General features: G+C 45.8%; 1 protein-coding gene and 1 pseudogene across 1 annotated transcript in view; both read right to left on the bottom strand.

Moving 5' to 3' along the window:
* Positions 1-763: 763 nt before the first annotated feature.
* The window catches only part of LOC126109484 (homeobox protein Hox-B4), a 191,490-nt gene continuing 168,108 nt past the window's right edge, over positions 764-24,145 (bottom strand). Inside the window, exon 3 of the mRNA XM_049914510.1 lies at positions 764-1,176. Coding sequence (XP_049770467.1) covers positions 764-1,176 — 413 coding nt within the window. The remainder of the gene's footprint in view (positions 1,177-24,145) is intronic.
* Positions 9,370-9,487, bottom strand: LOC126110064 (5S ribosomal RNA; annotated as a pseudogene).

Below are 24,145 nucleotides of genomic sequence, written 5' to 3'. Positions count from 1 at the left end.
CCTCTACGTTTTGTACCCTCCACGCTGCCCTCCAATGCTAAATTTGTGATCCCTTGATGCCTCAGAACATGTCCTACCAACCGGTGACTTCTTCTTGTCAAGTTGTGCCACAAACCCCTCTTCTCCCCAATTCTATTCAGTACCTCCTCATTAGTTATGTGATCTACCCATCTATTCTTCAGCATTCTTCTCTAGCACCACATTTCGAAAGCTTCTATTCTCTTCTTGTCTAAACTATTTATCGTCCATGTTTCACTTCCATACATGGCTACACTCCATACAAATACTTTCAGAAACGACTTCCTGACACTTAAATCTATACTGGGTGTTAACAAATTTCTCTTCTTCAGAAACGCTTTCCTTGCCATTGCCAGTCTCCATTTTATATCCTCTCTACTTCGACCATCTTCAGTTATTTTGCTCCCCAAATAGCAAAACTCCTTTACTACTTTCAATGTCTCATTCCCTAATCTAATTCCCTCAGCATCACCCGACTTAATTCGACTACATTCCATTATCCTCGTTTTGCTTTTGTTGGTTTTCATCTTATATCCTCCTTTCAAGACACTGTCCATTCCGTTCAACTGCTCTTCCAAGTCCTTTGCTGTGTCTGACAGAATTGCAATGTCATCGGCTAACCTCATTGTTTTTATTTCTTCTCCATGGATCTTAATTCCTACTCGAAATTTTTCTCTTGTTTCCTTTACTGCTTTCTCAATATACAGATTACGACTTGAGGAGGTATGCCATGATTTTTGTCACCTTAGTGAGAAATACAGACCGGAGAGACTGACCTGTTGGCCGTCCTCTTGGCGCTGGCGGTGACAGCGGCGCCGCCTCCGCCCCCGCCGCCCCCGCCCCCGGCGTCCTTGGCCCTCGACTTGCCCCCCTTGCCCCCGGAGGCGGCGGCGACGGGCGCGCCCGCCGGGTTCGTCTTGCGGCGCACGTTCTTGGTGTTGGGCAGCTTGTTGTCCTTCTTCCACTTCATGCGGCGGTTCTGGAACCAGATCTTGATCTGGCGCTCGGACAGCACCAGCGTGTGCGCGATCTCGATGCGCCGGCGGCGCGTCAGGTAGCGGTTGTAGTGGAACTCCTTCTCCAGCTCCAGGATCTGGTGGCGCGTGTAGGCCGTGCGCTGACGCTTCGGCTCCATGCCCGGCTGGTAGGACCCGTTCGCTGCAACACACACAGTAGGGGCATTAATAAGGGAAGAGGATACGTACCGGAAACTGCCACGGGACCCGACATTAACAATAATGAGGAAGACATCAGAGCTTCTAAAACAGACAACGCTGGAAGAGGGCGTTATTAAAAATCTCCTCCCTCAGGCGCCGAGACCACCTACGCTTTATGGACTTTTTTTTTTTCTTTCACCAAAGGTGACCAAAGGACCGTCTCAAAGATGATCATATATTGCACATTCACTATCTGCGGTTAGCAGACGACCATACATTCATTCATGTCACAAATCTCACCAAATTGGATGTAGGGATTTATTTTGTGGGAGTGCACATGTGATCAATTAAATAAATAAATTGTCCTTCTTTGCTACACTGGTATCCGGCTTCGGTGTATTAAGTGAAATTGAGTTATTATTACAAAAAAATGTTGTTCTGACAAAAATAACGAAGCATGTTGTACCTGTTTTCAATATTGGGCAGTACTGTACCCTTTTACCACAACTACAGTTCATTTCACTTTGTCCATTACAAATAGTTGGTGAACCACTGTCTATTTATTATAAAATAACATCTCCTGCAGACAGTCACGATTTTCCTTTACATGAGTGACATGTATCGGGAATTAGTTCCTGTTATCAAGCGCGTTTATCGTGTTCATGCCGACAGAAACGCCACGCCGTAATGTAATGAACCCCAAAACTTACCGAGCGAGGTGGCGCAGTGGTTAGCACACTGGACTCGCATTCGGGAGGACGACGTTTCATACTCGCGTCCGGCCATCCTGCTTCAGGTTTTCCGTGATTTCTCTAAACCGCTTCAGGAGAACGCCCAGACGATTCCTTCCCAGCCCTTCCCTAATGCGATGGGATGCCCCCAGGGTTCCGTATTAGGACCCCTGTTCTGGGACATCCACATGGAGCCGCTACTGGATACCTTGCAACAAAGTGAAGAAGGTTTTTTCTTCTTTTTTTCACTAGCTGCTTATTTTTTATGACCCACCATCTAATTTGTTATGGTGAGTCATATGTTGCCACTCAGCCGCTGCGACTGGATCCGGGGTCCAGAGTGACTGAAAGTAACACCACATCGGCTCCCATCCCCACTCACACCATTGCCCGTGTCCCACCACGTGGAGGCGGGCTGTATTTGTTTACATCCATTTGATATGTTTTTTTTTGTTCAGCATCAGAAAAACTTATAACTAATACAAAATCAAGTGAGATATTAATAAACAAAGCGGAATTAAATATTTAGAAAGAAGGAAGGGAGAGAATTGAATAGAGAAGGGATAGGTGTAAGTAATATTGCCCGTCACCTGGTTGTGGGCGGCGGCCCGGGTCTTGGAATGACCCTCAAGACGCTGGCCGTCGCTCACCATGCCTTTAACATCTACCATACTAACAACTAACTTAACTACAAGAGATCAGGGTACGTTAAAGCTAGAAACTAAGACTGAGACCTCTACGTCCAGCCTGCTAAACTATTTACAATATACAATAGTGAAATAGCTGATTTTGTGCTTGGCTGAAAGTTACTAATGAAAGGGTCCTTGTGGTAATAGTAATAAAGGTAATGACGCTAACGGTTTGTGTTGAACCTACACGGCTCCTAGTAGAGTACATCAGGCGCAAGCACCTCCCGGCCCCGCCGACAACACGAGCTGAACGGTGGTTTTCCCCGATCTACCATAGGTATCCGTCGGGTTGGACTTCAAAGAGAGGAACCACAATTAAGATCCTTCCATTCAGGCCGTGCGCTGCCTCTTACCAGCGGGCGTAGGTCCCTTGAAGAGGTGCCTAACTTTAAGCTTCAGATCAGAAGTTATTAGTGTAGTGGAGGTTGAGGTATAGACTGTGTAGGTTGGTTGTACAAACAATTCATGCTGAGCCAATAAGACTTATAATGATACGTGGTGTGGCAGCTAGCCCCTTCCGGCCCCGTCAACAACACAGCCTGAACAGTGGTTTTCTCCCATCTACCATAGATATCCGTCGGGCTGGGCTCAAAAGAGAGGGACCACAATTAAGATCCTTCCGTCCAGACTGTGCTCTGCCTCTTAAGGCGTAGGTCCCTTGAAGAGGTACCTAGCTTTTAGATCTTATTAGACATGGAGGTACTGTTAACTATTTACATATAAGATGCAATCTGTTTTTAGGATTGTGTGTGACTTGTGCACCTCTTGTCAGTTGTTCCAGACCTTCGAAGTGGACTTGGTTGACACTATCGATCATCCGCGCTGGACGCTTCAATATCTGTGTTGGTGCCCTGGTCTGTATCTGTTTCTTCTTCATCACTCGTGGTACTAATCATGTCTGTGTCCCCCTGGGCGTCGCGACGCCTGTTTGGACCGACTTGCCTTCGGTAGGGTCTGTTGCGCAAGTATTCTATTTGTTGGATCTTCGAGATTTCGTCAGTTAGTTTGTTGAGTTCAGTCCACCTTTCCGGGTCTCGTATAATGGCATGTAGTTCGTTCTGTGTGTTCAGGCGATTTATGTGTGCTGTGTGTCTTTTGTTCGTGCGTTGTCCGCAGAAGAAGACAGCGTGTTGAGGGGAACCTTCTTCCCCGCATGTGCATCTATTAGTCTGCTGCAGAATCACGCGGTACAGGTGCGTGGGATAAGGGCCATGTCCTGTGATGAAATGTACCATACCGCGGCTGGGATCGATATGTTTTAGTTCTAATCTTTCCCGGGCGTCAGGGAAGAAGTTGTATACACGGCGGCCCTTATCGCTGTTGGCCCACTCGCTCTGCCAGATATCCACTCGCCATGCTCTGAGTTGGCGTGTTGTCTCAATCGTTACACCAGTGATCTGCCGAACCTGGTCTGTTCTCCCCGTCCTAAGCCAGTACATTGTTGCGCGGTACCTGATGGTGATATCTATGGGGAAGATACCCATGATGACACATAGTGCGTCATTTGACGTTGTGTTGAATGCCCCTGTTAGTCGAAGTAGAACACTTCTTTGCCTGGACTACCAAAAATCCTCAAACCCGATTCTCCTCTTCGTCCCATTGTGAACACCATTGGGTAACGCACTTATAGACTGGCAAAACACCTGGACAGCCTCCTTGCACCACATGTGGATTGTTGTGTGCACCATATCAAAAACTCCGACGACTTTATCAACAGAAACAACTGCGTACTAGTCAAGAAGATATAATGGTTAGTTTTGATGTGGAAGATCCACGTGTTCCGGTCAAAGACTGTATAGATCTCCTATCCCAGTTATTTGACTGCACAATTGTGGGAGTGTTTAAGCACACCTTTACATCGTCGTACTTCCCACATGGCGTGGCTATCGGAAGCCCATTCGCTCCATCCATAGCCAACCTTTTTATGGAAAAATTTTAAGACATCCCCTTGGACACGGCTCCAGCTAAGCCAAGTTGCTTTTATCGTTCCACCGATGACACTTTTATCATCCGGCCCCATGGTAGTGAAAAACTGGGAGAATTTTTAGAACACCTAAACAGCATTCACGGCCACGCCAAGTTTACGATGGAAGTCGAGACAGATGGTGCATTGCCTTTCCTTGACGTCCTCGTTCGACGAAAAAGCAATGGGCACCTCAGTCACATTGTCTACAGGATCTGCACTCTCAGCCACCACCATCCGGTACAAAAACGTGGTGTTCTGAATACCCTCTTCCGTCGTGCTAAAGTCGTCTCAAACGCTGAAAGTCTGTCACTAACTGAGCCACCTCCTAAAAGCCTTCTGGGAAATCGGGAACAGCCACGGACAGGTGCACAGGCTATATCTGGTGTGACACGCAAGAAACACACCAACAGAGGAGTGAACACCACCGAAGAAGAAAGCAAGAAACTTGTGTTTTTGCCTTTCCGTGGTACAGTGTCGGGAAAGATTTGCCGGCTCCTGAAGAGATATTACAATTAATCGGTGTTCAGGCCCCCAGCAAAAATTCGTCAGCTCATAAGGCCTGTGAAGGACGATCTAGGGCTTAGAACGCCTGGAGTGTCCAAGATACCATGTCAGTGTGGCTATTACTACGTCGGCCAAACAGTACGCACTGTGGAGCAATGCCGGACGGAACACGAGAGGTGAATACGCCTACGTTATACAGAAAAATCACCCGAAGCAGGACAGGACTTGGAAAATGGACACCGAATTCTATTCGACGAAACATCTGTCCTTATGAAGACGAAGGGATTTTGGGATAGCGTCGTAAAAGAAGCTATTGAAATAAAAACCTCTGAAAACACCATCAACAAGGACGGCGGTTTGCGGCTCAGCACAGCCTGGGACCCGGCAATCACGATATTAAAACGGGCGCGACGGACGCAGAATGAAAACATTACCATATATGGCGAGGAAGAAAGCATCAGTGACGCCACAGCCAGCAGTGTGGCTATAAAACGACGTGGCCACGGAGACACAGCAGTCAGTCTTACCACATGACAATGACTGAGGAGAGGGATTTTAACCACCTGACGCGGCTGGAAGCCCGAGAAAATTTTATTAATTCATGTTGTTGTTGTTGTGGTATTCAGTACAGAGACTGGTTTGATGCAGCTCTCCATGCTACTCTATCCATACAGTAAAGCTGCCACTGCCGGTCTACCTTTTCTACCCTCCCTACTTCGACGATCATCAAACTCGTACAGTATTTTAAGTGTGTCATTTTCTAGCCTAATTCCCTCAGCATCACCTGATTTAATTTTGCTAAATTCCTCTTTCCTCGTTTTGCTTGTTGTTCATCTTATACCTTTCAGGACACTGTCCTTTGCTGTCTCTGACAGAATTACAGTATCATCGGCGAACCTCAAAGTTCTTATTTCTTTTCCCTGGACTTTAATTCCTAATTGCACAGCACATAATTCAGGAGATTCGACGTCATAAAAATTGAGCTGTGTGAAGATGAAACTGCAGGGTAAAATGAGTATGAAATACGCGCGAAATATGTTAAATATGTGTGAAATATTTTTGACATGAGCGTATGCGAGAAAATCCATCGGTAAAAGCCCCATCTTAAATCACTGGAATGACTCAATCAAATTTGGTATACATATTAGTTACAGTCCGGAAAGAAACAAAAAAAAATGGTTCAAATGGCTCTGAGCACTATGGAACTCAACTGCTGTGGTCATAAGTCCCCTAGAACTTAGAACTACTTAAACCTAACTAACCTAAGGACATCACACACATCCATGCCCGAGGCAGGATTCGAACCTGCGACCGTAGCGCTCGTGCGGTTCCAGACTGCAGTGCCTTTAACCACTCGGCCACTCCGGCCGGCCGGAAAAAAGAAACACTGGGGGGATAAGACCACCAGCCTCTTGTTGGTGCTAGCGTGATAATTTGGAGAGATGAGATAGACAGTGTCGAGAAAGGAGGAGATAGGCACAGATGAGGAGGAAGAGATGGACGGACATAGGGGACAAGGAAGTGGATAGAGAGAGGAGAGAGGAGGAGACAGAGAAGAGAAAGAGGAAGAGATACAGAGAGGGGGAGGAAGACATACAGAGATGAACACACAGAGGGGGAGTGGAAGATGGACATAGAAAGGAAAGATGACGAGATGAACAATGAGAGAGTAGATGGACAGAGAGGAGGCAGGAGGAGATAGACAGAGGGGGAGAAGGAGATTGACAAAGGGGGAGGAGAAGAAGGATGGAGAGAGAGGCAGGACGAGACGGAGACGGAGAGGGGATGGAGGAAGGGGATAGAGACAGGGGGTGGTGGACAGAGTGGGGGTGGGGAAGAAGGAAATTAACGATAGAAGACTTCAGTAAGTAAGTATCCGCCCAATGTTTGGTACTCACCCAGTAAGATAACAGATACCGAATAATCACTCTCTGGAAAAACGGGAATAAGCGCACCTCAGATGTTATCATCCCTGAGTACAGCAGAATCCAGAAACATGTAAGGCAATACTGATCCAGCTACCTGCCTTAGAAGATACGTTGAAGAAATACTAATCTACGTTTGCAGCATTTTTATACTTTGAGAAAGTTGATTGGAATACATTCTCCGAATTAATGAAGTTTCCAGGGATAAATTACATAAAGCGAAAGGTTATCTACAATTTTCACAGAACTCGGAGTGCACTTACATAAGTCGAAAGACATGATAGGGGCCGGCAGGTGTAACCGAGCGGTTCTAGGAGCTTCAGTCTGGAACCGCGAGACCGCTACGGTCGCAGGTTCGAATCCTGCCTCGGGCATGTATGTGCGTGATGTCCTTGGATTAGTTAAGTTTAAGTAGTTCTAAGTTCTAGAGGAACTGATGACCTCAGCTGTTAAGTTCCATAGTGCTCAGAGACATTTGAACCATTTGAACATGATAGGGTAGCAGCATCTGGGATGGTGCATTAGAGTGACTTTTAGAAAGGGAATTACAGTTCATAGAGAAAAATTAGGAAGTATGAGGCTTACCCATGACATCGTAATTCTATCAATAACAAGAAAGGACTTGCAAGTGAGTGGAACGGAATGGATAATTCTTTGAAAAGACGTTATAAGACAATTATCGACGAAAGTAGAACAGGGGTAACTAAATGTAGTGGAATTCAATCAGGTGATCCAGAGGGTTTTAGGTTTGGAAATGGGGTAGATGAGTTTTATTATTCATGCAACCGGCAGCGGTGGCCGAGAGGTTCTAGGCGCTACAGTCTGGAACCACGCGACCGCTCCGATCGTCGGTTCGAATCCTGCCTCGGTCATGGATGTGTGTGATGTCCTTAGGTTAGTTAGGTTTAAGTAGTTCTATGTTCTAGGAGACTGATGACCTCAGCAGTTAAGTCCCATAGTGCTCAGAGCCATATGAACCATTTTATTCATGCAGGAAAATAAGTGGCAATGGCCGAAGTTGGGGTATATAAAATGTTGACTGGAATGAGTTTTATTATTCATGCAGCCGGCCGTGGTGGCCGAGCGGTTCTAGGCGCTACAGCAAAATAAGTGGCAATGGCCGAAGTTGGGGGTATATAAAATGTCGGCTGGAATAGCAACAAAATCAGTTCTAAAAGAGAGAAATTTGTTAACATTGAAAATAAACTCAAATTGTAGGAAGGCTTTTTTCTGAAGGTATTTTGTCTTGAGTGTAGTCTCGCACGAGAGCTACACGTAGACAATAAAGAGTTTAAACAAGAAGAAAACTGAAACATTTTAAATGTGCTAAAAATTAGTTGCGTAGGTCGAGTCACTAATGAGAAAGTACTGAGTGTTAAGTAAGATAGATATATACGGCACAACGTAACAAAACGGCAGGAGACATCAAGGAATCGTCTCTGCCGTAAATGAGGGCGGCGGGAGGCGTTAAAATTATTGAGGAAATACAGTACGCAATTTCCAATGGATGTAGGTGGCTGTATTTGTGTAGAGGTCAACAGACCTGCGCAGAATAGCCTAGTGTGAAGAGCAGGATGCAATCAGTTGAAATCCTAAACATGTAAACAACATTTAGATGGTTTTGCGTTTGTTTCTGTGCCTTAAGGTCTAAATAACGATATATCGCAGCAACATTTAAGTCTGATGTCACTGACGTTATCTAAATACATAACAAACATTACATTGTACACTAAGATAAATTATTTTTCTCTGGACAGGGTCAATAACATTCAGAACATTACACCACTGGTACACCTAGTAGAAAAACTCGTCACTTCACATGCACTGACAATAATTAACAGTTGATGTATAAGTAACATTTAGGCACATGATGATGTCAGTATGCTGCTGAAATGTGTCGTGTCAATAAAATATTGGATAATAGTATTAAAGGTATATAAGTTTAGTCTTAAAATTTTTTTCAACCAATAGGCTTTTTTGAGTAAGCACTTATTCCAAATTCTTGGTACCTTCCAATCCATCCAAAACATAAAAAATGTTGAGCTCTCTAAAAAAAAAACTTCTAGGAAAACTATATGCTTGTGCAGCGTTTTCACATGTTTTTATTAAATACTAGCTATTATCCACTGCGTCGCTCGCTTATCAGTAGGTTTGTTATGATGAGCGAAGGTGACTAAGCACTCCATCTGCAGGCAACAAGTGGCCCATCGAGACCATCCGACCGCCGTGTCATCCTCAGCTGAGGATGCGGATAGGAGGGGCGTTTTGTCAGCACACCACTCTCCCTGTCGTTATGACGGTTTTCTGTGACCTGAGCCGCTACTATCCGCTCGAGTAGCTCCTCAATTGGCATCACGAGGCTGAGTGCTCCCGGAAAAATGGCAACAGCACATGGCGGCCCGGATGGTCACCCATCCAAGTACCAGCCACGCCCGACATTGCTTAACTGCGGTGATCTGACGGGAACCGGTGTATCCACTGCAACAAGGCCGTTGCCCGAAGGTGAGTAAGCAAGATAGTAACTTTACGATATTTTTTGTGTATATAGAGGTGTAGCAGGGTATGTACTAAAACGTATGCAGTGCTGGTATCTAGGTATATAATGAATGTGTTTCTAACATTTTTCTGTATGTCAAATCTGAAAGCATGCGTAGTATTTTCGAATTATATTTAAAAAATACGTCGGTTCTTTACATTCGTGCAGAAGCAGAGTTTTTAGAGCTTTCTCGTTCTCACACAGTACTGCATGTGAGGTTCTGTCACCAGAGCAATGCATACCAACAATTTCTTCAATCCACTTTAATGCATTATGGTGCCTACAATTTTGATCCACTACCCCCCCCCCCCCAATGACGATTAATTTATGATTGATTTAGTCAGTTAATAGATCAGAATCAAATGCAGCCTCAGCAAAAGCCTCCCGCATTCCAAACGTAAAGGTACAACTCTCTGTTTGTCGTACACCCTTTACATGACGCGTGAGTCTGCAATGCGACCGGCTTGTGATCGTCCTGACGTGTTACACCCAAGTCCCAGTGGACATAGGTTTGCTCTGAAGTCTATTGGTTTTGAGTGACTTTTTTTCAGCTTGAGGTCTCTTAGTACAACGAGCTGACACAGACTTACATTTGCGAGACTTATACGAGGTGCATTCAAGTTCTAAGGCCTCCGATTTTTTTTCTAATTAACTACTCACCCGAAATCGATGAAACTGGCGTTACTTCTCGACGTAATCGCCCTGCAGACGTACACATTTTTCACAACGCTGACGCCATGATTCCATGCCAGCGGCGATGGCTTCTTTAGGAGTCTGTTTTGACCACTGGAAAATCGCTGAGGCCATAGCAGCACGGCTGGTGAATGTGCGGCCACGGAGAGTGTCTTTCATTGTTGGAAAAAGCCAAAAGTCACTAGGAGCCAGGTCAGGTGAGTAGGGAGCATGAGGAATCACTTCAAAGTTGTTATCACGAAGAAACTGTTGCGTAACGTTAGCTCGATGTGCGGGTGCGTTGTCTTGGTGAAACAGCACACGCGCAGCCCTTCCCGGACGTTTTTGTTGCAGTGCAGGAAGGAATTTGTTCTTCAAAACATTTTCGTAGGATGCACCTGTTACAGTAGTGCCCTTTGGAACGCAATGGGTAAGGATTGCGCCCTCGCTGTCCCAGAACATGGACACCATAATTTTTTAAGCACTGGCGGTTACCCGAAATTTTTTTGGTGGCGGTGAACCTGTGTGCTTCAATTGAGCTGACTGGCGCTTTGTTTCTGGATTGAAAAATGGCATCCACATCTCATCCATTGTCACAACCGACGAAAAGAAAGTCCCATTCGTGCTGTCGTTGCGCGTCAACATTGCTTGGCAACATGCCACACAGGCAGCCGTGTGGTCGTCTGTCAGCATTCGTGGCACCCACCTGGATGACACTTTTCGCATTTTTAGGTCGTCATGCAGGATTGTGTGCACAGAACCCACAGAAATGCCAACTCTGGAGGCGATCTGTTCAACAGTCATTCGGCGATCCCCCAAAACAATTCTCTCCACTTTCTCGATCATGTCGTCAGACCAGATTGTGCGAGCCCGAGGTTGTTTCGGTTTTTTGTCACACGATGTTCTGCCTTCATTAAACTGTCGCATCCATGAACGCACTTTCGACACATCCATAACTCGATCACCACATGTCTCCTTCAACTGTCGATGAATTTCAATTGGTTTCACACCACGCAAATTGAGAAAACGAATGATTGCACGCTGTTCAAGTAAGAAAACGTCGCCATTTTAAGTATTTAAAACAGTTCTCATTCTCGCCGCTGGCGGTAAAATTCCATCTGCTGCACGGTGCTGCCATCTGTGGGACGTATTGACAATGAACGCAGCCTCATTTTAAAACAATGCGCATGTTTCTAACTCTTTACAGTCCAGAGAAAAAAATCGGAGGCCTTAGAAATGGAATGCACCTCGTAAATATGGTTCTCGGGCTTACCGTCTGATTTTATTGTTGTATGTCCACCAAAACACTCCAGCAACGCCAGATGCTGTAGAAACTCAATATCATAAATGATGCGCACAATAACATTAGATTTGCAGTGTCACGGAATAACGTATAGACACTAAGAGTCGCCGACCACCGCGCCAGAATCGTCTGCCACGTACGCCACATTTAAAAATGTTGATAATACTGAGAAAGATACAGCCCTCAGGGTTGACGCTGTCTCCATAACTAACTAAATACACATATGCTCATAAATTAAGGATAATTGCAGAATGTGGTGCCACACAACATGGCACTACACAAAACTGGTGCTAATAGCATAGGCACATAGCGATCATACATGACGCAGATCTGTAAGTCCACGGTATTGGTGATAAGTTGAGAAAACCGTCCCTAAACACATGTGCGACAAAACGCCACTGTTTCCTGCGCATGTACCCCGACATCAATATGGGATATGATCACCATGCACAACGGGTTGGCATTCTCTGGATCAGGTGGTCGAGCAGCTGCTGGGGTATAGCCTCCCATTCTTTCACCAGCGCCTGTCGGAACTCCTGAAGTGTCGTAGGGGTTTGAAGACGTGCAGCGATACGTCGACCGAGAGGATCCCAGACGTGCTCGATGGGGTTTAGGTCTGGAGAACGGGCAGGCCCCTCCATTCGCCTGATATCTTCTGTTTCAAGGTACTCCTCCACGATGGCAGCTCAATGGGGCTGTGCGTAATCATCCATCAGGGCGAAGGTGGGACCCACTGCACCCCTGAAAAGGCGGACATACTGGTGCAAAATGACGTCCCGATACACCTGACCTGTTAAAGTTCCTCTGTCAAAGACACGCGGGGTTGTACGTGCACCAATCATAATCCCACCCCACACCATCAAACCACGTCCTCCATACAGATCCCTTTCAAGTACATTAAGGGGTTGGTATCTGGTTCCTGGTTCACCCCAGATGAAAACCCGGCGAGATTCAGACTATACCGGGACTCGTCCGTGAACATAACCTGGGACTACTGTTCCAATGACCATGTACTGTGTCCTTGACACCAGGTTTTACGGGCTTTCCTGTGACCAGGGGTCAGTGGAATGCACCTTGCAGGTCTCCGGGCGAATAAACCATGTCCGTTCAGTCGTTTGTAGACTGTGTGTCAGGGGACAACTGTTCCAGTGGCTGCTGTAAGGTCCCGAGCAAGGCTACCTGCAGTACTACGTGGCCATCTGCGGGCACTTATGGTGAGATGTCGGTGTTCTTGTGGTGCTGTACACTGTGGACGTCCCGTACTGTAGCGCCTGGACACGTTTATTGTCTGCTGGAATCGTTGCCATAATCTTGAGATCACACTTTGTGGCACACGAAGGGCCCGTGCTACGACCTGCTGTGTTTGAGCAGCCTCCAGTCGCCCTAGTACTCTACCCCTCATAACGCCATCAATATGTGTTCTTTGAGCCATTTTCAACACACAGTCACCATTAGCACGTCTGAAAACGTCTGCACACTTACTCGCTGCACCGTACTCCGACATGCACCAACACACCTCTGCATATGTGGACTGCTGCCAGCGCCACCGTGCGACGACAGCAGGTCAAATGCACCGCATGGTCATACCCCGAGGTGATTTAAACGCGCAAACCGCCCACCAGAGCGTTGTTTCACCATGTATCAGCATTACCCTTGATTTATGACCATGGGTGTACTATCGGAATACGTTCAGCGGTAAGAGTCGTGAAAAGGTAACAAAGTGAGTTGCTTTCGCTATTAATAATACTGGTATTAGTGTGGAAGTGTGTATTAAACACGCTGAGAACCAAACGAACATTGTATTGATTACTTTGAATCATATTACGTACAAGAGATCAACCAATGAAAGCATATTCACAAATATGACAAAATTCAAAACTAAAGAGAAAATAGCCCTTTCAAAGAGTAATTACTTTCATTAATTTGCGTAATATTCTGCAAACCAATATATATCTTGCACTACTCACTTTGTAGAGTAGCCTATCTTCTTCATCAGGGTTCAAGCTATCTTACACACAATTTCATGGATATCGGTTCACCGTGTAAGTAGGCTGTTTAGGTTTTCTAATTGGCGACGCCACATAGCGCTCTGTATGAAAATTACTGGCTGTGCTGTGTGCAGTCTGTGGCTAGTTTGCATTGTTCTCTGCCATTGTAGTGTTGGGCAGCTGGATGTGAACAGCGTGTAGCGTTGCGCAGTTGGAGGTGAGCCGCCAGCAGTGGTGGATGTGGGGAGAGAGATGGCGGAGTTTTGAAATTTGTAATACTGGATATCATGAACTGCTATGTATATTATAATTTTTCAACACTATTAAGGTAAATACATTGTTTGTTCTCTATTAAAATCTTTCATTTGCTAACTATGCCTATCAGTAGTTAGTGCCTTCCGTAGTTTGAATCTTTTATTTAGCTGGCAGTAGTGGCGCTTGCTGTATTGCAGTAGTTAGAGTAACCAAGATTTTTGTGAGGTAAGTGATTCGTGAAACGTATAGGTTAATGTTAGTCAGGGCCATTCTTTTGTAGGGATTATTGAAAGTCAGATTGCGTTGCGCTAAAAATATTGTGTGTCAGTTTAAGCACAGTCATGTGTAATTTTTCAAGGCGGACGTTTCAACCGGTTTAGTCGTGAAAAAATAGCAGAGTTACTTTAGCATTTATAACACTAGTATGGAAGTATGGATTGCCGTGGATTAAACACGATCAGGATTGTTTAAGCATTGTATCGTAGCTGTTGCTCTTGCGTATCAGTAAAATGAAACGGCAGCCGCGTTTAGCTTAACTGGCCAGGAGACTCCCGGTTGAGATGCTCCGCAGCTTGGTGCAAATCTTTTCATTTGATCCATTCCTTGACTTGCACGCCGATGATGATAACATGATGATGAGGATAAGACACAAGCAGAAAAAAAGAAACAACCGTATTGGGAACTAATCTCGGAAACCCACGATCGGGAAACAGCAACGCTAAACGTATGGCCGCGACCCGACGACAGAAATTTGAACGCAAAAAAGAACTTACATGGAACGCGTGTTGCTCAGAGGTTAAAATGAGTCAGGCTTGTGACTGATATTAGCATGGAAGTCTGTATTAAACACGGAGTGTTCAAATGGTTCAAATAGCTCTGAGCACTATGGGACTTAACATCTGAGGTCATCAGTCCTCTAGACTTAGAACTACTTAAACGTAACTAACCTATGGACATCACACACATCCATGCCCGAGGCAGGATTCGAACCTGCGACCGAGGATGATGGGGTTTACGATTCTCAGTGCCTAAATAAAGTAGTGTATGATAAAGTCCAGAGCTTAACATACTACAGGGCTATTACAAATGATTGAAGCGATTTCATAAATTCACTGTAGCTCCATTCATTGACATATGGTCACGACACACTACAGATACGTAGAAAAACTCATGAAGTTTTGTTCGACTGAAGCCGCACTTCAGGTTTGTGCCGCCAGAGCGCTCGAGAGCGCAGTGAGACAAAATGGCGACAGGAGCCGAGAAAGCGTATGTCGTGCTTGAAATGCACTCACATCAGTCAGTCATAACAGTGCAACGACACTTCAGGACGAAGTTCGACAAAGATCCACCAACTGCTAACTCCATTCGGCGATGGTATGCGCAGTTTAAAGCTTCTGGATGCCTCTATAAGGGGAAATCAACGGTTGAACGCGTGCGGGCAAGTTTCACGCGTAGCCCGCGGAAGTCGACGAATAAAGCAAGCAGGGAGCTAAACGTACCACAGCCGACGGTTTGGAAAATCTTACGGAAAAGGCTAAAGCAGAAGGCTTACCGTTTACAACTGCCACAAGCCCTGACACCCGAAGACAAAGTCAAACGCTTTGAATTTTCGGCGCGGTTGCAACAGCTCATGGAAGAGGATGCGTTCAGTGCGAAACTTGTTTTCAGTGATGAAGCAACATTTTTTCTTAATGGTGAAGTGAACAGACACAATGTGCGAATCTGCGCGGTAGAGAATCCTCACACATTCGTGCAGCAAATTCGCAATTCACCAAAAGTTAACGTGTTTTGTGCAATCTCACGGTTTAAAGTTTACGGCCCCTTTTTCTTCTGCGAAAAAAACGTTACAGGACACGTGTATCTGGAAATTCTGGAAAATTGGCTCGTGCCACAACTGGAGACCGACAGCGCCGACTTCATCTTTCAACAGGATGGTGCTCCACCGCACTTCCATCATGATGTTCGGCATTTCTGAAACAGGAGATTGGAAAACCGATGGATCGGTCGTGGTGGAGATCCTGATCAGCAATTCATGTCATGGCCTCCACGCTCTCCTGACTTAACCCCATGCGATTTCTTTCTGTGAGGTTATGTGAAAGATTCAGTGTTTAAACCTCCTCTACCAAGCAACGTGCCAGAACTGCGAGCTCACATCAACTATGCTTTCGAACTCATTGATGGGGACATGCTGCGCCGAGTGTGGAAGGAACTTGATTATCGGTTTGATGTCTGCCGAATCACTAAAGGGGCACATATGGAACATTTTTGAATGCCTAAAAAACCTTTTTGAGTTTTTGTATGTGTGTGCAAAGCATTGTGAAAATATCTCAAATAATATACGTAGAGCTGTGAAATCGCTTCAATCATTTGTAATAACCCTGTATTTCTCGTTCAGAATTCGACAGAATAGGTTTTTTACGTCAGTATAACTATAACATATACAGACGTCTGATCTAATTTTACTATACAGTGAGTGAATTGGCATATCTGAGCAGTATGCTATCGCGGGATTTATGCCAAGCGAACGGGGATAAACATCTCCTGCATTGTGCTGCCACCTGGTGGCATAGACGTAAACTTGTAGTTGAGTGGAGAGAGCTAGCTGTGTACACCGTAATTAATCTACGTTCTTTATCAAATACGCGTTTATTTAGCCCGTGAAGCAATTACGGCACTCCAGTTGCGCATGCACAAAAACCCCATAAAACGTGCGCAACTGAAGATGCGCTCATGATCCTGATGCCGGTGCCTAGAGGAGCAGCGATGTAGCGTAGCGAAGTAGATTTAGTGCATCTATATTACGTTCAATAGCATTCAAAGAACAATAACCAATTAATGAACATGGTGTCAAAAGTTAGGGTGTTCACGTACTCCGTGCTCTTACACAACATCCGTTACCGACGAGCTGTACATTGAATTCGCTTTGTGCTTGAGAAGCCACAGTGGCTGCAACCCCTCTCTGTTCATTTGGTTGCCTATCTGCAGGCGCAGACTAATTCGATGCGACAGTACGGAGCGGATAATTTGTATATACGTTCTGACACACCTGCTCCCTTGCGGTTTCCTCTGCAATTACACCATTGCATGTACTACGAATCGAAACTTGGAAGGATGTTGTTTCCACTAATATGCGTCATTTTTCTGCGTGTTTTTGTAGCTTTCACACGGTCGCCTTCTGAAACCCCAGATTAAATTTCAAACCCACAGTCGCATTCCCTGTTTGCACTCTTAAGCCTTCGGCCATAAACCTTCCTGCCATTTTCAGTCGGCCCACCACAGAACTCCAAAATATCACAATCGTGAGGTCCATAATACAATACGCAGAGAGGCAGTAGCGTTCTTGGTGGCCTGGCAGTGAACTTCGTATTTGGGAAAATATAATGCAATTCTCTGTATTCTTACTTAGCGAAATAAAGGTACGAGATAATATTACACTGAAGCAAAAGAAATTGTAACAAAAACAAGGAATTGCTGGACATAAACGATAGTTTCCAGGATTAATCCTACATCTGAGAAATAATGTCAGTTCAAATTACACGGCTGTCGTACACTACTGGCCATTAAAATTGCTACCACGAAGCTACAGACGCGAAATTTAACCGACAGGAAGAAGATGCTGTGATATGCAAATGATTAGCTTTTTCAGAGCATTCACACAAGGTTGGCGCCGGTGGCGACGCCTACAACGTGCTGACATGAGGAAAGTTTCCAACCGATTTCTCATACACAAACAGCAGTTGACCGGCGTTGCCCGGTGAAACGTTGTTGTGATGCCTCGTGTGAGGAGGAGAATTGCGTACCATCACGTTTCCGGCTTTGATAAAGGCCGGATTGTAGCCAATCGCGATTGTGGTTTATCGTATCGCGACATTGATGCTCGCGTTGGTCGAGATCCAATGACTGTTAGTAGAATATCGAATCGGTGGATTCAGGACGGTAATACGGAACGCCGTGCTGGATCCAAACGGCCTCGTATCACTAGCAGTCGAGATGACAGGCATCTTATCCGCATGGCTGTAACGGACCGTGCATCCACGTCTCGATCCCTGAGTTTGCAAGACAACAACCATCTGCACGAACAGTCCGACGACGTTTGCAGTAGCATGGGCTGTCAGCTTGGAGACCGTGGCTGCGGTTACCCTTGACGCTGCATCACAGACAGGAGCACCTGCGATGGTGTACTCAACGACGAACCTGGATGCACGAATGGCAAAAAGTCATTTTCTCGGATGAATCCTGGTTCTGTTTACAGCATCATGATGATCGCATCCGAGTTTGGCGACATCGCGGTGAACGCACATTGGAAGCGTGTATTCGTCATCGCCATACTGGCGTATCACCCGGCGTGATGGCATGCGGTGACATTGGTTACACGTCTCGGTCGCCTCTCGTTCGCATTGACGGCACTTTGAACAGTGGACGTTACATTTCAGATGTGTTACGACCCGTGGCTCTAACCTTCATTCGATCCCTGCGAAACCCTACATTTCAGCAGGATAATGCACGACCGCACGTTGCAGGTCCTGTACGGGCCTTTCTGGATACAGGAAACGTTCGACTGCTTCCCTGGCCAGCACATTCTCCAGATCTCTCACGAACTGAAAACGTCTGGTCAATGGTGGCCGAGCAACTGGCTCGTCACAATACGCCAGTCACTACTCTTGATGAACTGTGGTATCGTGTTGAAGCTGCATGGACAGCTGTACCTGTCACGCTATCGAAGCTCTGTTTGATTCAATGGCCAGGCGTATCAAGGCCAGAGGTGGTGTATCTGGGTACTGATTTCTCAGGATTATTTAATCACATGTCAGTTCTAGTATAATATATTTGTCCAATGAGAACCCATTTATCATCTGTATTTCTTCTTGGTGTAGCAATTTTAATGGCCAGTAGTGTAGTTGGTTGAATTGACGTCATTATCAATGTTGGAGTTTTTGTTAAACAGGATTAGCGTGATGTTTCCTGGATGTGACTGATTTCACTCCAGCGCGCCAGAGTGCACTCATAGTGACCTCACTAACACTTCAGTGGAACTCACGTGTCTCTGGCCCTATACCCCTTGGCCGTTTGCTGAAGCATTGGTATGGATGTACAAGTGGCTTTAAGCACTGTGGCTCTAAGCACTATGGGACTCAACATCTGAGGTGATCAGTCTCCTAGACTTATAAGTACTTGAACCTATCTAACCTAAGGACATCACACACCTCCATGCCCGAGGCAGGATTCGAACCTGCGACCATAGCAGCAGAGCGGTTCCGGACTGAAGCGCCTAGAACTGGTTGACCATAGCGGCCGGTGATGTGGATGTAGTCCCTTGTAGTGGAAGGGTTTATAATCAAACGACTAATTAACATCAGAGAGGTATGGAGTTGGGTGGTGGTGGAGTGGGAGTGTGTTGGGAAGGACTGGTGGCGAACAGAAGAAAATACTGTAGGTGCCTATGGCTCCGGTCCCTGGAACAGACAGGGACCCACCGGGAGAAGCGGCCGGTGCCCCTTAATCCCGCGGGATATCTCTCCCGGGGATCTTAATAGCCACGTCTTGCCCGGCGCGCCAGACAAAAGGTAGAGCCGATCGCTGGGGGATTCCCCGAGATGCCGGGGAAGGGACTGGCAGGGCGGCCAACCAAACAGCAACGACACTGCTGCCTCCCAGCGGAGAACTCGGGGAGGATAACAATAAAAAAAACGAGATAAAGAGATGAGCCTTTATTTTTTATATCTACGAGGCCCTGTGTTGTCGGAGCGGCGGCAGGTGGCGGAAGAGTCCGCGAACAGGTAGGGGCGGCGAAGGAGGGAGAAGGAGGTAGCGATGAGGAGGCAGAGAAAAAGAGTAGGAGGTAGAACTGGGCAGATGAAAATGAAACGGTGCCAGTCGGCGTGCGGCTGGTGGTGGCTATTGTGTTGCGCGCTCCAGGGGAATACACATCAGGACGGCAATGTCGACCGGGCCGTTTCCCCCGAGATCGATCGATTAATCGATTCAGTGCCGATTGTGGTTATTGCGTGTCTTTGTTGTGACTGTCGGTTTGTGCTTGGAGGAAGGAAGGAGAAGATAAAAAAAAAAGGCGAGAACAATAGCCGCAGGTGAGGCCGAATAGAGGCAGGCGTGAGGCGTTACAAGCGCGAGGTTTATTCCAAGTGTGCGCTGAAGTAAAACGTCTGAGCGGCGAACCTGATGGAACTGCGGGTGTGACTGCGTTAGGTGTCCCAGAAACTCGACCATGCGGTTTCATAAAATTCTTTGGTGAAGAGACACTTCTACTACATAGAATATAAATTGCCTGACGAAGTGGCTAGGTGAGGGTGGTGGCAATGTCTTGTTTATACCCGAGAAACAGGGAGAGGAGTGAGTTACAAACATATATTCCATTATTCTTACAAGTCTGTCGGAAAGAATTCGAAACAATCTTCAGACCGACCAAGAAGATTAAGGAATAATTAAGAACTGCAAAAGACGCCCGACACCCCCTAGCAACACCTGGGGTGTACAAAATTCCATGCAGTTGTGGACAAGTAGATATTGGAACAACAAAAAGAACTGTAAACACCCGCTTGACCGAACATAAAAGAAATTGTCGCTTAGGACACATCGAGAAATGGGCCGTAGCTGAGCATGTTTTTCGTGAAGGGAACCACGAAATTAAATTTCGTTCTAGCACGAACATTATCATGCGCGCATGTATAGAGAGGCAATAGAGATTCACAAACACCATAACAATTTTAACAGAAAAGAGGAAGTTTTAAAGTTAGATAAAATATGGATGTCGACGTTGCGCCAGCAGAATGACAATCGATTATTCTTAATCGAGAATGATGACGCCTTCCAAAGATGGGAATACCGTCGACATCACGTGACGAATGTTGGTGACCTCTATGCGCTCTATAAATGCGAGAGTACCTGGATCCTCTGTAACCGTAGCCAGACCACCTCAGAATGTTATTTCTGCTTGTGGACATCGCTGGAGTTCTCGTCTGATGATGGCCCATGCTTGCTCGATTGGGGCAAATCTGATGGTCGAGAAGGCCAACGCAACAGCTCGACACTCTGGAGAGCAGTATGTGGTCGACCGTTATCATGTTGGAAAACACCGCCTGGGACGCTGTCCATGAATGGCAGCACAACATTTCGAATCACCAGATGGACGTAAAAATTTGCAGTGATGGTACGTGGGGTAACCACGAGAGTGCTCCTACTGTCATACGAAATCGAGCCCCAGACCATAACTGTTGTTGTTGTTGTAGTTGTGGTCTTCAGTCCTGAGACTGGTTTGATGCAGCTCTCCATGCTACTCTATCCTGTGCAAGCTTCTTCATCTCCCAGTACCTAATGCAGCCTACATCTTTTTGAATCCGCGTAGTGTATTCATCTCTTGGTCTCCCTCTACGATTTTTACCCTCCACGCTGCCCCCCAGTACTAAATTGGCGATCCCTTGATGCCTCAGAACATGTCCTACCAACCGGTCCCTTCTTCTTGTCAAGTTGTGCCCCAAACTCCTCTTCTCCCCAATTCTATTCACTACTTCATCATTAGTTACGTGATCTACCTATCTAAACTTCAGCATTCTTCTGTAGCACCACATTTCGAAAGCTTCTATTCTCTTCTTGTCCAAACTATTTATCGTCCATGTTTCAGTTCCATACATAGCTGCACTCCATACAAATACTTTCAGAAACGACTTCCTGACACTTAAATCAATACTCGATGCTAACAAATTTTTCTTCTTCAGAAACGCTTTCCTCGCCATTGCCAGTCTACATTTTATGTCCTCTCTACTTCGACCATCATTCGTTATTTTGCTCCCCAAATAGCAAAACTCCTTTACTACTTTAAATGTCTCAGTTCCTAATCTCATTCCCTCAGCGTCACCCGACTTAACTCGACTACATTCCATTATCCTCGTTTTGCTTTTGTTGATGTTCATCGTATATCCTCCCTTCAAGACACTGTCCATTCCGTTTAACTGCTCTTCCAAGTCCATTTCTGTCTCTGACAGAATTACAATGTCATCGGTGAACCTCAAAGTTTTTATTTCTTCTCCACGGATTTTAATACCAACTCCGAATTTTTCTTTTGTTTCCTTCACTGCTTGCTCAATATACAGATTGAATAACATCGGGGAGAGGCTACAACCCTGTCTCACTCCCTTCCCAACCACTGCTTCCCTTTCATGCCCCTCGACTCTTATAACTACCATCTGGTTTCTGTACAAATTGTAAATAGCCTTCCGCTCCCTGTATTTTACCCCTGCCACAGAATTTGATAGAGAGTATTCCAGTCAACATTGTCAAAAGCTTTCTCTAAGTCTATAAATGCTAGAAACGTAGGTTTGCCTTCCCTTAATCTTTCTTCTAACATAAGTCGTAGGGTCAGTATTGCCTCACGTGTTCCAACATTTCTACGGAATCCAAACTGATCTTCCCCGAGGTCAGCTTCTACCAGTTTTTCCATTCGTCTGTAAAGAATTCGCGTTAGTATTTTGCAGCCGTAACTTATTAAACTGATAGTTCGGTAATTTTCACATCTGTCAAAGCCTGCTTTCTTTGGGATTGGAATTATTATATTCTTCTTGAAGTCTGAGGGTATTTCGCCTGTCTCATACATTTTGCTCACCAGATGTTAGTTTTGTTAGGACTGGCCATAACTATAGTTGTAGATCCAATGTGTCTAGCGCGTAGACAGGTTGGTTTGAGGCGCTCAGCTGGCCTATTTCTAACCAACACACAGACATCAGTGGAATCGACGCAGGATCGGCCTTCATCAGAAAACACAACATACCTATACTCAGCCCTCCAATGAGCTCACGCATGATACCATTTAATTCGCAGACGGCGATGCTTTGGGGACAGTGAAATGCGTCTGACTCAGAGCTCTGTGACCGTTCATTGCGTCACTGCGTTCCCAACTGCTGCTCAGACTGCTACTGCAGCTGCAGTACGATGCACCACAGCCACAGGCCAAACACGATGGTCTTCCCTTCTGGCAGTGAAACACGGCCGTCTGGAGCCCGGTTTTCTTGCGACCCTACCTTACCGTATCCACCGTTGCCAGCAGTCATGTACAGTGGCTATTCCTGCTGAGCCTTTCTGCAGTATCGCAGAAGCAAGATCCATCGTATCGTTCAAACTCAGTGAGCTGTTGATAACAGCGACTTCGTCGTTTTGAAGTCACTGTTGACTAACATCATCTCACCACGTCAATCTCAAATGTATTTAAGGGTAGGTTTACTATCTTTCGCCCGAAAAATGCACGTTCTTTGAGAATTGTTTTCTTGGAATGTGTTATAGATATCAATGTCAAATTTTGTCAAAATGTTTATTGACATTTCCTATACAAACTGGAATGTTTTCGACCGGAAATGTCGAAGAGCAAAGACGGAAGTGCCGTCGGAACGAAGCAAAATTTCGATGTAGACCTCCACGCGCCGTATGTCACAGGTCAGCCGATTCGTCTGAAATCAAAATTGGTTTGACGTTAGCGAAGTATATAAGGAGTTGCACCTCGCTTAAGTTATTTGGACCATAGTAAACAAAATGGCGGCCATTTGAAAAAAGTAGGGTTTTTTCATCGATTTTTCGACTTCGTCGGCCTACTAAAATGTTTATAGTTCATGGATCGGAATAAAAGTGGTACAGCTCCTATACAATTTAGTTAGCTTCGACAGAAACAAAGAATCATGCCAATGGGTTCAGTATATTCGAAGTTACCATACCGCGTGACACAAAAAAAAGTCATTTCGAGGAAGACAGGTTTCAAGTTTTGACTACATGTAAATGCAATATTATGCAACGTACGTTCAATCTGCTATTTCGGGTCCGTAAACTAGTCTTTCCTCTTCCTCATACAGGGCGTTCTGCTCGATCTGGGCCACCCTGCGCTGCTCCAGAGCCGCTCGTACGGCCGGTGACAAGCGGTTTTCGGCCGCTCGAATCCGGTGGTCGTCCGAATGCTTGGCGAACTGCGTCGAATAGAGTCCCAGGGTGACGTCCATCGTTGTCATGGTTCAGAATTGCTGAATACCCTTCGTTGAAGCTGCTCACTGCCAGGAAAGTCGCAGTCTCCACCGTCTTAGCACCAGAATGCAAATGCTTGGCGGCTAACTTCCAAACACACGCGTTCAGGGATGATGCACTCTGCAGGAAGAAGTAGGTGGATGATTGGGAGGTTACTGATGCAGTTAGACGTTGGCTCCGACTTCGGTCAGTGGCATCATGTGGGCATAAAGGTCCTCCCAGAAAGGTGGCGTAAGGCCATGGCATTGAACAAAGATTATGTTGAAAAATAAGGGCTTGTAGCCAAACAATGGGGTATAATTTGGTGTACTGGAATCCTCAATAAAACCGACTCACTTTCAGAAAAGCGAGGGGAAATCAATGGGTCGATCTGCAGTGAAGATATGG

This window comes from Schistocerca cancellata, chromosome 12 (genome assembly GCF_023864275.1).
Source record: "Schistocerca cancellata isolate TAMUIC-IGC-003103 chromosome 12, iqSchCanc2.1, whole genome shotgun sequence".
NCBI classification, from domain to species: domain Eukaryota; kingdom Metazoa; phylum Arthropoda; class Insecta; order Orthoptera; family Acrididae; genus Schistocerca; species Schistocerca cancellata.
The sequence above is the reverse complement of the archived record's forward strand: the minus strand, read 5'-3'. Positions and strand labels throughout refer to the sequence as shown.